Source organism: Austrofundulus limnaeus, unplaced genomic scaffold (genome assembly GCF_001266775.1).
Source record: "Austrofundulus limnaeus strain Quisiro unplaced genomic scaffold, Austrofundulus_limnaeus-1.0 Scaffold0, whole genome shotgun sequence".
Classification (NCBI taxonomy): domain Eukaryota; kingdom Metazoa; phylum Chordata; class Actinopteri; order Cyprinodontiformes; family Rivulidae; genus Austrofundulus; species Austrofundulus limnaeus.
Genome location: NW_013952402.1, coordinates 8,522,708 through 8,540,480, shown reverse-complemented (window position 1 = coordinate 8,540,480; position 17,773 = coordinate 8,522,708). Strand labels below are relative to the sequence as shown.

The window sequence follows — 17,773 nt, the reverse complement described above, 5'->3', positions numbered from 1 at the left end:
ATCTTAATCTACAAATACAAAGTCAGTTTTACAAGTACAAATTCGATTCGACTAAAATCTGAGCCCATAGGGCTGCTCCTAAAAGGCGGTTCTAGGCCCAAACAGCTGTTTTTGCTCCCCTGCCTGGCTGCCTCAGGACACCACAGGATTTCTCAAACATGCATGAATGAGTCAAAGTAAGACTCTGGACATGCTTTGATGAGAGGATAGCATTATAACATGATGTAAAGCTCAAAAAAGTTGATTTTACCTGATATAGCTCTTTTAAAATATCCCAAAAATTGATTAGAACAAAGAAAGCACAAAAAGCATATTCTACGTATTCCCAACTTGCATAACAATGTTTTTATTTGTAGAAATCCACATTTTCCTGTTTGTTTCTAACTTGTTTAACCTGTTTATTTTGGATTTTCTTATTCCTGTATAAACATATAGCCTACTGTTGGTTCATTATTGTTTGAATTTGTTCATATAGTGCTCCCGTATGTTCTTTGTATAGACTTTTAAGACAGCAGATGATAGTAATGCATGATGATAGATTTATACAAAGTATGGCACTGACACAACTGTTAAAGTTTAATTAAAACACAAACAGCTCAATTCAAGATGACTGCCACAGTTAATCAACATTAGCAAACACCTAAATGGTCTAAACAGTCAATTTTACAGTATTTGAGTTAACAGTTGCTGTGGTAGAAGCTGTAAGTTAATAGATGACTGACACAAGACAATGTGGGTGTAAAGTGTGTAGCTTGGATCATTATTTTATGTATTCCTTAAAACTGCTGCAGACTTGATGAACATACCAACATTGAAGGCTCTTTAATGCTCTTTGATGCTTCTTGTAAAAAAATCTATTTGCATCCCAAGTTTGGATTTGTGTGTATCTATGTTGTTATATTTGCCGTTGGCAAGACCACAACTTCAGAGAAAGTGTTTAACTTTACTCGAACACCTTAAGCTGCCATGTTGGTTTTCTAACTTTATTATAAACTTCAGCTTTCATCCCTTACCAAGAAAAAAAATTAAACTGACTATATCATCATTCGTGAATTGACTCGGTAAAAAACTGGACACAAGACGATATGAATCTATAAAGTATTTTAGAAAGAAACTTAAGATGAATTAAAAATCCCAATTTCTCCATTTTCAGACAAGTTTTTTTTTCCCTCTCTGGGCTTTTCTTCTCTGTTTCACTGTCTCCTTTATTCCCTCACCCTGTTTCATTTTCTCTCCTGTCTCGTATTCTCATTAACACCGCTGCCCTGTTGGCTCTTTGTCTCCCCGTACTCCCCTCTTTGTGAAGACACGGAACCCCCCTCCACCACCATCACACACGGACACACACACAAGCACCACTTCTAATAAACAATGTGTCAGATGTATGAAAGTAACAGGAGGGCAGAAGACATCCAATTAAAAACACAATGTATCATTATTTCTCACCCACCCCTTCCCTCCCCCTCCCTGCCTCCTCCCAAAGCCCTTCAGATTATATAAGAGCTCAGTGTCAAGGGAGCCAGCCTGTGGGCGACAAGCTTTTATTTATTTATTTATTTTTTTTTGGGGGGGGGGGTCTTTGCCGACAATGCAGCTCACCAACTCTGGACTTTCCCCAGCAGCTTGCTTACAGTACCCCTTGCTGCTCGTCCTCCTCTCTCCTACCATCCACCCACCCATCCTAACATGAGCCCAGCCCCCCACACCCTGCCCTCCTTCACACACACACACAAACACACACACACACACACACATTTGCACAATCACGAATGAACAGGGATTGCAGCAACAGCAGCAGCACCACGAGATGGAGATCTCCGCTGCCTGTGTGTGAGTGCCTGTTCCCGGTGAGTGCAGGGGACAGGAGCGAACGAGTGTCAGTGATGCTTGAATAAAGGTGTATGAGGGACACAAAAGGGGGGGAAAGGATGGAGTAGAAGCCAGAGGGGGTGGGGGGTATCAGTGAGGCTTGGAGACAATGACTGTCTGCTTGTTCACCCCCCCTTCTATGCACTCTCCTATCCCGATAACCTGAATCTTTGCCCGGATGTGCCACAACTCCTCCAGCTGTCACTGCACCGGCTGCCTCTCATTCAGCACTCCCGCAGCCTGCGAGAACTGCTCCAGCGGTCGGATGGTACCCCGGCACCCGCTGAATACATGGATGAATGCTGGATCTGCAGGGGATCTGTGCTTTCTTGTCCTTTTCACCTCTGATTTGTGTTTCAAGGTAAGACTTATACTTCCTTTCAAATTGCTTTTTTTTTTTTTTGTAATTTTTGGAGTAGAACACATAATCACATGTAGTGCAATGAGAGTGGGGGGGGATGCATATGGTTCTTTCCCCTAAATAAAAGTGGAAATAAAGGCTTCAGAAATTCAACAGATTACTGGTAAAGTCTTTGCAGTCAGGGCATATGATCCATGCATGCGTTAGATTTTGATAAATTGGGGAGGAGGCGATTTTGCACAGAGGCATTTAAAGATTTAATGAATAATTAGAACGTGGCAAATGCTTTTCTTCACAAGTGAATGATGAAGATAAGTGGTGATGTCATCTGACTTTGAATAATATCTACTTAACATGATGCATATCTTTGCAGCTGCTGACAGAAATGCAGCTCTTACCTAGTGAGGCGGAAGCTGATTTTCAAGATTGCTGTAGTTGTGACTTGCCTGGGCTTGATAGTGAGGAATATTGATGAGTGCTTACTCATAGACTATTGTGTGTTGGACGGTAACAGACTGTCAGCACGATGACCCTCGTCATAGGGAAGCACCTATTGTTTTAACTTTGCTGAAGTATATATGCATGCAAGGTGTGGTGCACTGCATATGCATTTGATTAAAAAAAAACTGGATTCGTACTTATCACGACTAATACCATGTTTGATCTTGGAGGGCTCTGGGGTACTGCATCACATACAGAGCTGCATTTGTATTTGGTCTCAGCTGTTGCCTCCACCCACCCCTCCCTCTCTTTGTCCCTCTCTTTTCTGCAGGTCATTCCTTTAAAACCCAATCTTACAGAAAGAGAGGACACTTTTCTCAAAGGTGCCACCTGAGTGTGTTTGTAATTGAAGCATCATTCACTTTTTTTCTTTTTGCAAATGTTACACACAAACTCATCCCTTTATTTGTCTTTGATTTCATCAAGGTGATGCAGTCCAGAAGTTACAGGAACAAATGCTCAATTATCTTGTAATCGAACCACAAAGGCCCAAATAAATAAAAAAAAAGTCTTATTTCTTATCAGTCTCTTTAAACTTACTCCTCCCTAGAATCCATTTCACAGCCCGCGCGCTCTCACTGAAGACTTCAGAGATGGAAGCTTCTTAAACCCTTTTCCACAATAATGAAAACCGCTGCTCCGTGATAAATGTTTAAAGCTAATAAAGTCATAAAGCAAACTTTCACAGGTGTAGCCTGCAGCTGGGATAGATATGGATAGCTCTGTGCGACAGCTGGAATAAAGATGGTGCACATGTCTTCGTGACTGTGGAGCTCTGAAAGCTGACTGTGCTCTGCTTTTGACACACAAGTGAGCAGCGTCGAGATAAATATTACCGCAACAGAAACCTGTTCTCTACTGTAACGTCATACAGAGGACCAGGTAGCAAAGCCTCACGAACAGGACACAAGCATTTAATGACTTCACATCCTTCGCGTTGGGCTTGTGAGTGCAATAGATGGTGCAATGTCACACTCTAATTAATGCAAATGGTGAGTCAAAATTCCACATTCAAAGTGGAGTCATTGCACAGTGCCATGCACCCGGGGGGTGATGAAAAAACAACAACTTGTGCCTTAATAGAAAGGATGGGTTTAAACTGCAATGCATAATGTATGTTTTGGTGCAGCTTTACGGGTTTCCACTTGAAGTAGCTGACTGAAATGTGTTGGGCTGTTACTTATGAGAATGGCTAGACGGTGTTGTCAAATGTAAATATTCTACTGATACATCTGAGTATTCATCATGATGAGGCAGGCACACAAGGATACAAGGGGATCGTAGCAAAGCAGGCTCTTCTCTCTTGCTTGCAACAAGCAGGAAATCATGAGTCAGCAGTGTTGCAGAGTCCCTATTGCATTGAGAATGGATACAAACCTCTATTAAAAGTCCTCATAAATATCATGTTTCTCCAGCATTGGGGTCACAATAATCAATCAAGTTACTGTGGCTAAGGATTTTTTTTTTACACATGCAGCATTTTCTGTTTAAAGAACTGAAGGGCAATTGGACCAGACAACGTGGTCTGTCAGGATACATAAGGAGATTTCAGAGGATTACTTTTGCAATTTTAGACTCAATACATTATTCATAATCCTTTGGATAGCTGAGGCCAAATCAGAGAAGGACCTCAGGTCATTAGCAGAGATAGCTTGCTGTGAGGAGGAGGAGACAGAAGACGTGGAGAAAAAAAAGGAGATTCTCTTTCAATAGTCTGAACACATCCATGTGTCACAACAGTCTCTCACTCAGCTGGCTCTCACTCTCCCTGTATCTGACTTCCAACAATAATAACTCATTAAAGAGCTTTTCTTGATCCCCCCCCCCTTTTTTTTTCCCCTGCTCGATCCCATTTAGCTGTTTTTGCATGCATTGCACGCCAGCGTGAGAAATTGCATGCGCTTAGAGGAGACTTCCTGCAGATGTGATTACCTTTTCAGCGGTGTGAGATTGGTGTTTCTGAGTGTAAAATAATACGATCTCATGTGAATCAGCCTCGAACAAATTCTTCATCTATGAAACTGCTTCAACAAACAACAACTTGACAAACCAAAGTGCATACCAAGCCGTGTTTCGGAACAAAGACAGGCCTCTAATAACGTCCATCTGCTTCATATTCCAAAAAACAAATAAAAAAAAACCTGTGTGAAATCATGACACAGCATGCCATATCGTTGCTGTACAATGAAATTGAGCTAGTTGTGTTATTTGTTGCCATTATTCTTATTTCCGTTTGCTTCTGAAAGCAATACAGCTACTGGCGTGCATTGTTTTAAAAGCAGATAGTTTAAGCTAAAGGGTTTGGTTTCCATGAACCGACTGCACTGAAAAGTACAAAGCTGGAAATCTGGAGAAAAAATACACTCCCCTGCTCTTTGTTATCAGTCCCTGTCTGCTTTTGTGTGTGCTTGTGTCTTTGTGTGCACTTTTTAAGAAGCTGGCAAAGTTTCCTCTTTGAAAAGGTGACACACACAAACACCAATCCTTACTCACCTCCTGACTTTTTTTTTTACTTTGCTTGTACATGCAGACAAAGAACTTACAAGTGAACGCACATACACACACAAATGCAAACGCGCTTCATGAAGAAAAAAATGCAAAAGGGAAAAAAACGCAGTCAAATAAATGATGGGCGTTTAAACATTGTTTCAAAGTGTGCTCTGTTTTCTCTTTTTTGAGTTGCTTATTGCTCGCCACCAAAGGTGAAGGCAGAAAGACTGTGCTTTTGCCTCTCTGTTTCTACAGTTAGCAAAATATCTCAAGTCACTTAACAGATTCTAAACCTTCAAAAAGTAACATGTTGCACAACTGTAAAACGTTTGGTCACTTTGACTTAAGATGGCCGACACAGCAGAGAAATTTTAGCAAACACAAAAATGACTAAGTTAGTCAAATTTATAAATAACCCCATGGGATAGCATATTTAACCCAGTAGGTATGCAAAACACCAACGCACCAGAACACAGAATTCACCTGAACAGATTTATTGTTTTGGGTGGGGGTCCAAAGGGGTGGGTGGGGGTTGCATATTGGTGTGCCCAATGACTAGCCCTTCATCAGAGATAAACAACAAAACAAAAATCTGAAGCTCCTAATGTTGAATAGTTTTAAAGTAAGCATTTTTGAAAGTCCAGACACCCCCTTTTTAGATGGAGCTCCCTCCTCCCATATGGGGTCCATCACAAAACTGTTGGTTGGACACATCTACATGCCTGCCAAATTTTATGTTGAACGGTGCAGCTATTTCTGTGATACAGTTGACCAAAAATCACTGAAGAAGGAAGAAAAAAAAACAGCATGAAAACAATAGGACCGCCTTGCGTGCGAGAGTCACAATGAGCTTAAACTTCAAGTGTTGCTTGTTGAGACTGATTCCCAATTAATACTTTAGGTGCTAATGGATCATGCAGCATCTGTATTTAAAATGTTGCCATCAACTACATCTGTCTGTAAGCAAAATATCTCAGGAACCACTGAGTGTACATCTTCGAACGGATTAGCCTTTGAACTGAACTCAATTCAAGATACCCACTACAACCATCTAAACTTAGAAACCACAAAAAACAGCTATTTCTACAGATATTGAGCCTAATGTGTTGTGGTAATAGATGAGCATTGTTCCCAAAACAGACTTTGAGGGCAACTTTGTTTACTTAGCATTAACTAATGTAATCAACCCTGTTTGCATTAAAATTGATTAACTTCAATAATCATTCTTGCTCCCGATGACGCTTCATTTTCTTCTCTTCTCGGCCTTCACCTCGATTCTTCCTGTGGCCTCTTTTCCTGTCACGCTCCCTCCTCTGCTGTGGGTCAAGCGGATGCTCTGCAGGTCTGATTCCAATTCTAGTGATGACTGGAGCGGTCGGGTCTCTTGACAAAATCAACTGGATGAATTTTCTTAAAACTTGCAAAGTAAAATATTGTGTAATTGAATACCTTTAAAGCCTTAGCCTACTAAAATTGGCTGTACCAGTGTTTTGTTTTTGTTTTTTTAGATATTGAGACAGAATTTKATTAGGTGGTTGCTGACAGTTATTCACAACACATGTTCCAAGCACTAGTTGATAACATAAGATAATGCAAGATCACGTGAGGTTTTGCTTTATAGCATGAAACGGTGTGTCGTGTTTTTTATGTCAGTTTTCATCATATGTTCATAAGATAAAACTCTGATGTGAAAGGCATCAAGCAATGTGCATTCTTTGAAGGAGTAGGTCTTTTATTGAAACTCATTTTGACATTTTAACCATAACTTCAAATTCTTTCCACATGTGCTTTGTTTGCAGACAACCATACACCGGAAATGAACATTTGTGTGTTCATTCCGTGCCGTTTCTGTTTTACAGATTTAACAGAGGTAGTGAAAGTGACAGTAAGGAAACATCTCTTCAGTGTAAATTTCCCACCAGAACAATCACACTGATGGATTTACAATGTCTCAGGATGATAAAACATAATTACTTTCAGAGGAGCTGCAAAACCATGAATAGCTCGCTTTTGTGTGGTAATAAACGATTCGTTGGACTTTATTTGTCGCATAATGTCTTGTCATATGAAAATGATTAACTAGGTCTTTCTTATGTTTCCGTTCAACTGTATCAGACATCATTTCATTTCCTTGTGCAAAAGCATGAACCTTGCATTTGCACAAGGAAACGTCTCACATCGTTCGCCAGTCCATATTGAGTATGCTGTTTTTTTTCTTAAAATTTACACTTTATATTGCTAATAATGATTTTTGCAGTTTTTTTTAGCTGTGTGATGTAATTCTGACTTGATTTGCATGTTATGTCATTAGACTTTGATAAAATAAGAAATTCCAATACTATTAGTTATATACATATAATTTTTTTTCAAAATATTAAGTGGTTTTTAGGCCAGCTCCGTATTTAATCTGATCACTAACTGCATGAGTAAGTGTGTTCCTGATCAGTATGTTTTTGTTGATATTACAGTGTAGTCTGTACATTCAGCCATCTCACTCACACCAAATTTACACCATGATTGAAGAGCATCCACAGTTCATATTTTGTATTTAGTTCTTGACCTCGCCACTTCACTCAGCACAGCTGAGATTCAGGAGTGATGATAATAAATTTCCCCCTCAGGAGCTTTAGTACCTTCAGGTGAATACAGCTTGAAGAGCTCAACACCAGTTGTTATTTCCAGTCTACTATGTGTGGGCCACAGCTGCTGTAAGGCCATTTCCTCTGCTGGGGACCTCAGACCACAAGAGGAATATTTTATATAGTAAACACCTCTAGCTAGGGGGCTAAGCTGCCAATACCCTTCAGCTGTTTCAAAACAAAACACCACCAACCACTGAGGGCCATATATTGTCAAGTAATTTTAACACACCTACTCAGATTTTATTTAAAATGATATGAAGTCAGTTTGGAAATGGGGTTAGCTGTAGGTGTGGCTGATTGCATTATTTTGGAGAGAAACAGTAAATTTGATTGGATGTAAGGAGCAACACTAATCCAAACTGCCTCATGAGCTCATTTTGTTTCTAATGTATATTTTATACAAAACAAAAAGCAAATGAATGTCAAGCTAATGCACACTCTTGCATTAAATATGCCAGCATTTCCGCAAGTTTTGTATGAATCTCCATAGACATATTCTAATCCACAAAAAACAAATTATTTAAAAGATGAAAGTATTGCTGTTTTGCCAAAACATAAATCAATAAAACAAACATGTTGTAATGCATTTATGAGTAAAAGCAAAGTCAGCTACTTTAGCAGTCCAATGTGTTAATGAGATTGTTGAGCATACACCTCCCACGAAAAACAATACCTACTTACTTTCTGTTATCACGGCTATTTAATAATTCAACAGTAGTATCTAATGTTAACAGAAAAGCTATTTATCTCCTGAGTTGTGTATTGAAGTTTATAAAAGGTATTTAAATGATAGCAAGAAACAGCAAGGGCAGCAGCATGAGGACAATTATTTTTTTCCAAAAATGTCTCCTGAAGCAAATCATCAAACAAGTAGCCGGAAAACTGGCATGTGAGAAATCACTGCATGACGACGGGATGAGTGTGTTTGAAGAGTGGAGCTGTGCATCAGAACAATTAGCAGACAAAAAAAAATGTAGCTGTTTGGTTTTATCCTCTTAAATATTGTTGGAGTGGGTGGCACTGTGGTGTATTTGGGATTGTTGTTGCCTCTCACCTAGAAGGTTGTTGGATCAAATCCCGTCCAGGGACCTTTTGTAGGTGGAGTTTGCCTGTTCTGTCTGTGCATGAGTGGGTTTTCCCGGGGTACTCTGGTTTCCTCCCACAGACCAGAAACATAAATGTTAGGCTATTTGGTAACTCTAAATTGTCCCGAAGTGTGAGTTGAAGTGTTGCAATGTTCAAACCACGAGACAAAAGTGTGTTACTAAATTAAAGATAGTGACATTAACCAGTGAAACTTGCATTATTTAAGACCATCTGTTCATCAACAAGGTTAACAGAAAGAAACTTTTAAAACTGAAACACTGAATGGGAACAAACAAACTAAAGAGCTAACATTTATTGAAGGAATGCATTTTCTCTTGTCACATTTTTTCCAAAGTTTTAGACCAAGATCATCTTGGAGTTGTTACCATTTCAAACTATAAAACTAACATTATGCGCAATCTTGTTCGATGCTAGGTTCAGATATTGTTCAGATATGGCGATATTTAGGTTCAACCCATGTCTACTAAATGACTCTCAGCTTTTGCCACATTACATTTTAGCCCAATTTGTAAAATAAAAATGATGACCTACAATCATTTTGGGTTAAATAGCATTGCCAATCGGTGATGTGGTGGGTAACATGAATTGATCAGTTGATTCTTTTCTCAAAGTCAAAATAAGTGCAGTGGTTATTAAAGTAGGTAGAACTGGACAGCTGTTAACATGGAAAAATTTTCTAAAAATATAATAATGTGACACTAACTATCTCTTTTCTGTTTTCAGGAAATATGGTGAGCAAAGAGGACATCACATGTGCTGTTCTCTCAAATTCAGATGATTCTGACTCAGAAACGGGCCAGTCGCACACTGCACACTCCGAGGCAGAATCCGGCAAGCAGCAGGTGAAGAAACGGAACAAAGCCTTACAAGTGCGTTTTAAGGATATCTGCGAAGCTCAGAACGAGCGCCTGGGAAGACGCTCACGATCCATTTCCTGCAAAGTAACCCACAGAAAGTACATGACCATGCCCGCCAGACGCTCTATTCCAAACGTGACCAAGAGCACCGGTGTTCAGACCTCCCCCGACCTCACTAAGCGATACAAGACTTTCCCGTTTGAGAGGAAAAAAGGACACACGTTTAAACATACTGCTTTGGTGGAAGATTACAGAGGACATAACAATGGGTTTTTGAGCGATATAAAAGCAGGAGGAGAGGACGCACAAGCAACTGGGGAGTCTTCTCGGTACAAGGGTAAGATTGTAGGGCAAACAAAAGCCCTGCTTCACCACACTGATGACAGCAGTGATGCAGACGATTTGCTCTCCAGTGCCAACTGTGTGGATGGACCCTCATGTCCAGAGCCCACAACTTTCATGGAAGAGAGTCATCCGAGTGGACCTTCTTCTAAAGACGAACCAGAGTACCAGGTTTGTGGGAAATGGGCCAAACATAAAGGATTATCCACAGAAGAAATGGATGGTGGCACTTCCACAAAACGTCAGCTGATGGATTCTGAGATTTCACAAAACAAATCAAAGGGCATGGGTCCAGTTGCATGGAACTCACTGACAAATGTGGAGTCTATAGGAAGCCCCSCCGGAAGCTGTAAACGGAAAAAGGGTCCGCAACTAAACGAACAGCAGTCGCAGACCTTTCCTCATAGTGCCAAATGTTCTGTGCAGTCACAAGGGAAGTGTCGGACGAGGCATGTGTCTGCTTCATCAAAACTCCAGCAATCAGATGAAGGGGACGGGAGCTTTCCACCAGGGGGCACAAAGCCCCCCGGCATGGGGAGCAGCCAGCAAATATTGCCCTTATCTGGAGACAAGGATATCAAAGCACAGCTGCAGGCGATGGAGAGTCTCATCAGCTCAAGCCAGGAGACCATCAAGGTTCTTCTCGGAGTTATTCAGGAGCTGGAGAAGGGTGAAGCGCAAAGAGAAGGGTGAGTGGAGRGAGTTTTAAAGTGTTGTCCCTGAACACACGCAATACACACTGTGAATGCACATTTTAAACACTACTAATAGAAGCTAGTATACAGGATCATACTCATTCATTACAATTGTTTGTAATATCTCCATATTTCTGGAGATCATTGTTGGCAAAAAACAAATACAAAACTTGTTTTAATTTGACAAGAGAAGGAAGAAGATGTTGGCCCTTTAAAAAGTTTTAAATATCCAAATATTGATGTATAATTTTACCTTCTATACCTATAAAATAAATATTCAAATAACATTTGAGAAATTTTAGGAAGCTGGCCTGAATGTATGGTATAAAGTTAAATCATTTTAAAACTCTTTTCGTAATATATGGGTGTAAATCACCAGCTTTATCACGATACAATATTACATCACTATGTTTGGACGACGATTCAGTATTTCTCCATCACAAAGTCTGTCACAATATGATTTCGAATKAATTCAATTCACATGTTTGCAATCAATATAATGCAATATCATGTGCCTGTCTAACACAATGACTGTGTTAGACAGGCAGATATTGATTCCATCGAGCAAATGATGACGATATAGATCGATATTTTAATTTTGCCTCAATATGACTGAATCATGAACCATTCAAATTGATATATCGATATAGATCGATGTATCATTACACCTGATATTTATGGTATTGCAAAGACAACAATAAACTGTTCATTATATAGAAGTTAATTTCAAGCTTGCCTTTCTGTGACTTTCTGACTGCTGCTGTTTGACACTTTGGTAAGTAATTTGTCCCACATTAAAACAATTAACCTCAATGAGCCTTATATTAATACAAAAGGTTAATTATCTTTAATATGTTGGATTAAATATTAAAGAACCTACTAAATTATAATCAGTGGACAATTTTTGTATCATTTAAGTACATTTGACAGGGGTACTAAATTAGGATAGGAAAGCAGAAGAGTACAAACTATTTTGAGCAGGGTTGGAAAGCCTTGCTCAAAATGAACTATGTAATTATTTAATTAGAAATTAATTAGAAATTGTATTTCATAAGTAAATAGGAAGTATTTGACATGTTAATTGACCAATGCCACTGTTCTGTAAGGTCCAACAAACAACAGAATAACTGATATCAGATGGTGCTACCTGAAATGAATATGAAGAGTTTCTGCTTATTTTATTTTATGTTTTAATTTATTTTATATTTTTTCTAGCTCTTTATCAGTATTTTAGGGGAAAAAAAGGAGAAGTTAAAAAATAAGAATAMGATTGCAAAAAAATATATAGATTATTTTTCAACACCTTCAGCAAATAATTTAATTGTATAAAATTATTTAAAAGTTAGAAACCTCATCAAATAGCTGGAAATCACATTTCTATGTGACTTGCATTATCAGAGTAATGGCCATGCCACTGTGATCAATATAATCACATAAACTCATGAGTACATTGAAAACCATTTGTCATTCAACATATATCTGCCTCTGTATCCAGAAACGCAAGCCTAAACTTTGTTATATAAGAAAGGAAGTCATGCATCAACTCTGCACTGCAGTGCTGCCAAATGTTTTGTTCTGAGCAAAAACTAATTTTAACCAAATCCAAAGACAGTGAACACATGCTCTTTGTTCAGATAAGTCTGTTTTGGTTATATTATTTATTTAGCGAAACAGACAGGTTTCATAGTAAAAAAATATATATTGTAAAAACACATTCAAGCTGTCATCACCACAAAGTTCAAATGCCAGTTTTTTCTGATAAAGTTACTGTATTGGCTGTACTGTACATTTATACTAACAGCAATGAAACATGTTTTATTTATGAGATCCTATATAATAACATTTTATATGCTGGGATTATGGAAATACATTTTTAATCATCAAGGCAAAATATTGTCCTTCTTGTTATGGGTAAAAATTCATGTTTATAAAGGGGGACATATTTCACTTTTTTAGCCATTAAATACGTTTTGACTGCAGAAAATTAGAATTTAGCCTTTCCCGTTGCTGCGGATATCTTTATATTCTGTTTTGGGTCTTATTTTTCAACTTGTTCAGTTTTCTCTCTTTTCTGTGACATTTTCTGCAAACATCACAGTGTTTGTGAGGGAACTGCCAAATCATTTATGAACTTACCAACTAYGCAATTTTGTCATTTTCATTCTCCTCTGGCTCTGGGCCAGACTCTGGCTCCAACAGGTAGTAAGCTTCTGTTATTGACATCTTTTAATACATTTGTAAATAAAAGGTTTCTGTGCCACTTATAGTCCTATAGATGCTCTCAAAGTACAATTGGTCTGTCTGGAAGCACATTGTTTGGATTTAAAGGGACAGCAACAAAACGAGTTTGAAAGACACACCTCAGAAAAAGGGCGAAAGATGAGTTCATATCAAAGGATTACAGTTGCATGAGTGATTTAAATGTGAAGAAGGTTTTAAAAGCATGTGTCTTATTTATTTATTTATTTATTTATATTAGGAAATGGTTTTGGATGTTTAGTTAACTGTTAAGGTATGATTTATTTGTTTGTTTGTTTGTTTGTTTTGTTTGTTTGTTTTGTTTTGTTTGTTTGTTTGTTTGTTTGTTTATTTGTTTGTTTGTCTATATTATGAATATTTTTTGGACGTTTACTCAACTGTTAAGGTACTATTTATTTATTTGTTTATTTATTTATTTATTTATTTATTTTCAGTCATGTCACAGCATCTACATGTACAATAAGTGCTTTCTAAACAGCTTAGTTAAGGTAGATGCAAATCAGTCACTGTTATATGTAATGAAAATCTGCTAAGTTATTTAAACAGACATCAGACATACTACAATTCAAGCCAAGCTTACAGCAAGACCCCCTCATACCAACAAAACAACTTTAAGCAGTCAGWAGAAGGGCGAAGAACACTTGAGGGTGTCCACGAGTGTTAGATTGTAGCACAGTAGCTGAAGGCACTTTGGATCCTGAATTGTGTGTTCTGACTCGAATTCTACCAAATACCGCAAACTGCTCTGCTTCACAATTAATTGGAAAYGTTTAAAAGAGTAAAAACATTAATGAACTTGAGTCCTCAAAACATATTCATGGCTGGGCTCGTGGTAGCACAAAATGTTCCGGGTTTAAAACTCATAGCAAGCATTTTTATTTATTTACTTTAAACAAGAGTCTGATTCTTATTCAGCGAACACCGAGGCACCCTGCAGTGTTCTGTGGAACTTGATTCTAAAGGTCCAATTAGTGCGGCCTCATAACATTTTGCTTTTCATYTCCACAAAACTATGCCTGCTTTATTTGCAGTGTTCTGTTTTACTACTGTGAATCAGAAGTGCAATTTGCAAACAAAAAAGCCTGCTTTCACAAATATCCTTTTTTTGCTTTTGCATCATTTGGCTGTAAAAAACGAGTTTATTTTTTTTAAAGTTAGACTTTGAATTGAGCATTAARGCATCTACACCGTAAGCTTGCATGTCCACTCACAATATGTTTCTTACATATTCAGTACATATTTGTCATTCTCTCACGATAACATGCAGAAACTCTTCTGAGAGTTCTGACCAGCTTGCTTTATCATAAACTYATTCAAAGTAAACAAAAAAGACATGAGTTTGTTAGATAATATAGATAAGATAAGATCTTTATTGTCACTGGCACTTTTACAAAAAACAACAAAATTGTGCAGTCGACTCAGCGTAGGGTTCAGTAGTAACAAATGTACACACACAAAACTAAATAGGAGAAAACAATATAGAATCAAAAGCAGAATTAATAAAAATGGTACTGGGTAAATGTGCGTACAGGTAAATATACAGAATGAATTGCACTGAATAAATGTACAAATTATACTTTTTGACCTGAGGTTTTTGTTGCATTTCTTTGCTTTGTATCTCCTTCCTGGTGATATAAGCAAAGGCAGTGTCCAGGGTGTGATGAGTCCTTTGCAATGTCTATGGCTTTTTGGCTCATCAGGAGGTGTACAGAGCGGTGAGATATTGGGCATGCAATGTCTGTTGTTGGTATGTGGTTGAAAAACCTCAATTTAAGTTTGTTGATTTTTTTTATAAGGGAATTGTTATTAAAGGAAGAAAATAAAACTAAATTGCAACATTTAATCATCCTCTGTGCATAGACTGACCCAACTGATACTGACTTTGAACTAAATGGGCAAAAGGAAAATATCCTAATGACTGAAAAGGAAAAGAGAGTTTATTATTGGGTTACAGATGCTAGATAATGACAACAATTATAACGATTGTAAAAATGATAATGATTGCACAGGTAAATGGCAACAATTTTACATGATGACTCAATATTTTTACAAATATTTTGTGAAAACAGAGAAAACGTATTGCAGTAAAAGGCACAAAGTCATAAAGTCAAAAAAGGCCTCAATTAGAAGGATCTCAGATTGTCATGTTGCAGGATTTTTTGACAGAGAGCCACATTGACTCCGACAGTGAGCTTAAGTTGACAACCCTGATGCTGCGGGGGGTATTGTGACCCGTCAAAGTGTTCACATTTATGATTTCATGACACTCTTTTATCATTCAAATGTTCTAATAACACTGAGATTTTTTATTATCTTATAAATGTTAAAAAAAAAAAAAACATTTTTGGGGAATTTCTTTATATTACTGTTCCTCACATGTTCCATGATCCTGTTATGGAAAGAACATCACAAGATGATTTTTTGTTCTGTTTTGTTTTGTATCATTCTGTTTTGTTCTCCAGTTACCTTTTAAATTAGATCAACCAAAGAGGAAGTGTAAATATTCCATTTGCCCACRTAAATGTTTCACTTCTCTAAATGTTTTTAAAAACTCAGTAAAAATGTGCAAATGACTTGTAGCTTTGGTGAGTATTTGATGAAAGACCAAGCCTTTATTGTTGTTGTTGTTGTTGTTGTTGTTGTTGTTGTTGTTGTTGTTGTTGTTATCATTATCATTATTATTATAATGCAAGTTTCATTAGCATTGTCTTTTGTTTTGTGTTTTGGTTTGGTTTGGGTTTTTTTTGTTTGTTTGTTTTGTTTTGTTTTGTGTTGTTTTGTGTTGTTATGTTTAGTTTAGTTTGGTTTAGTTTGATTTAGTTTGGTTTAGTTTGGGTTTGGTTTTGGTTTTTGTTTTGGTTTTGCATAAAGCAGATACTACAATTATATTTAAAACAATCAAAAACATCCAACAATAAAACATATAATGCACGTGATCATGCAAATACTTTTTCATAGTTGTGATTCAACATCGGAGATCACTGGAAATGAAAGTTGGAGTGCCTCTTGACACTGTGACCTTTAGTGTAGCTTTTGTTCTGGTGTTATGTGCACGTAAGCACGTAGGCAGAAACATTACGTATTACAGAAAAGCTGATGTGGGCAAATTATTAGATTAGAAAGTTGTGTTTATATGAGAATGTTTTTGTAATATTCTGTGTTTTATTGTAGTGTCACTACAATAGGTCATGAACTTTTCATGCTGATTAGGAGAAGGTTGTGTTGAGTACAGGCAGTGATTATAAATTTAGGTCAATGTGTTTTGATTATTAGAGTGAAGCCTACTAAATTACAACTAGGTGGAAATCCTGAGAACAGGTCAGGATGGATGAACTTGTTGCCCTTCAGCTTCCATCGACATTTTTGTTCCACGCAGCAACCCTCCCCCCCCCCCCCCCCCCCCCCCCCCCCCCCCGCCGTGGCCACCTCTCATGTCATGGTGAGCGTTTGAGGTCGAACCCCCTCCCATATGTCATCCATCAGGGTGAAGGGCTACTCTGACAGCATGCAATTACACACACGGTCCTAACGTGGCCCTTCCCCCTATAAACCCCATATCACTAAAGCGCTCACCTGCACATGCTGTGACACATAGTGCAAATGTGCTTTATGGAGAGCTCTCAGCATAAAATCACATTCATCATAAAGCCAACAAACCAGCAGGGGGAAAAATGTTTGTGTTTACTGACTAAAACCATCTGTCTGCAGCGGATTGAGGTGGATGCAACACGAAGATATACAATGTACTACAAACTATGCTTAAAAAAAGATTTAAAACAATTCAAAACACAAGCTATGCTGCTGTTCATTTTACACTCAAAGCAAATATAAACTTATTATGTCGAATTAGCAAGTCCAAGTAATTAACTAAAGCAAAGAGATTTACAACCTCCTAATTTTTTTGCTGTGACTCGCCTGTGAGTAAATCTAGATGAAAACAAGGCAGGGAAAAAGATACAAACAGGTGTTGTAACGTATAGTYAAAATCTGCGCATTTGCTTCTCTCTCCTTATAGGCTCTCCTACAGAACAGGACAAGACACGGCTAATTGTGACACGTGTCGAAACAGCGCCTGCATCATTTACAGGTGGGTGTTTTAACACTGCATTAAATGTTGCTTTTTGTGAGGCACTTTTAGGTTATCTTGTGTTATTTTACTCAAGTAATGCTCTTTATATACAAAGGAAAGTTGTTTGAGAACTGAATTAAGTGAAAAATTACATGAGTTTTGGATCAAATTTGCTGCTCTTTCTGAATTTTAATTGATTAATTCCTTGAATTTGATTTGAACTTATATTGAACATCTGAAAAACACTGATGATTTTGCTACWAACCTTCTTTAGTGGAGTTCTTCATGTCATTGTAGACCAGTTTGGCTCCATTATGTTTAGAAATCATTTCTACAAGATAAAACTAATTTGTCTTCGAGCAGCATGCAATAATTAGTGTCGAGTGTGCGACACGTTGCCACATCTTCAAGAATCTTTCCCATAAAGCAGCTCTCCATTATTACAATGTTATTGAGATACCGAGGTCAAATGTTACTGCAAATTATGATTGTAATCTTTTATACTTCTGGACATGTTGTGGGTCATTTTAAACACACACACACACACACACACACACACACACACACACACACACACACAC

At 37.8% G+C, this 17,773-nt stretch overlaps 1 protein-coding gene across 4 annotated transcripts in view; it reads left to right on the top strand.

Annotated features, from left to right (window-relative positions):
* The first annotated feature begins 1,813 nt into the window (after positions 1-1,813).
* insyn2ab (inhibitory synaptic factor 2Ab) overlaps positions 1,814-17,773 on the top strand; it is a 30,180-nt gene continuing 14,220 nt past the window's right edge. For 2 of the 4 annotated variants that reach the window (XM_014001966.1, XM_014001951.1), the window contains exons 1-3: positions 1,908-2,230; positions 9,694-10,858; positions 17,139-17,210. In XM_014001966.1, coding sequence (XP_013857420.1) covers positions 9,699-10,858; positions 17,139-17,210 — 1,232 coding nt within the window. In that variant the 5' untranslated portion in view covers positions 1,908-2,230; positions 9,694-9,698. Of the gene's footprint in view, positions 1,848-1,907; positions 2,231-6,338; positions 6,564-9,693; positions 10,859-17,138; positions 17,211-17,773 lie in introns of those variants that run through there. The other 2 variants (XM_014001959.1, XM_014001974.1) reach the window with 2 other exon arrangements.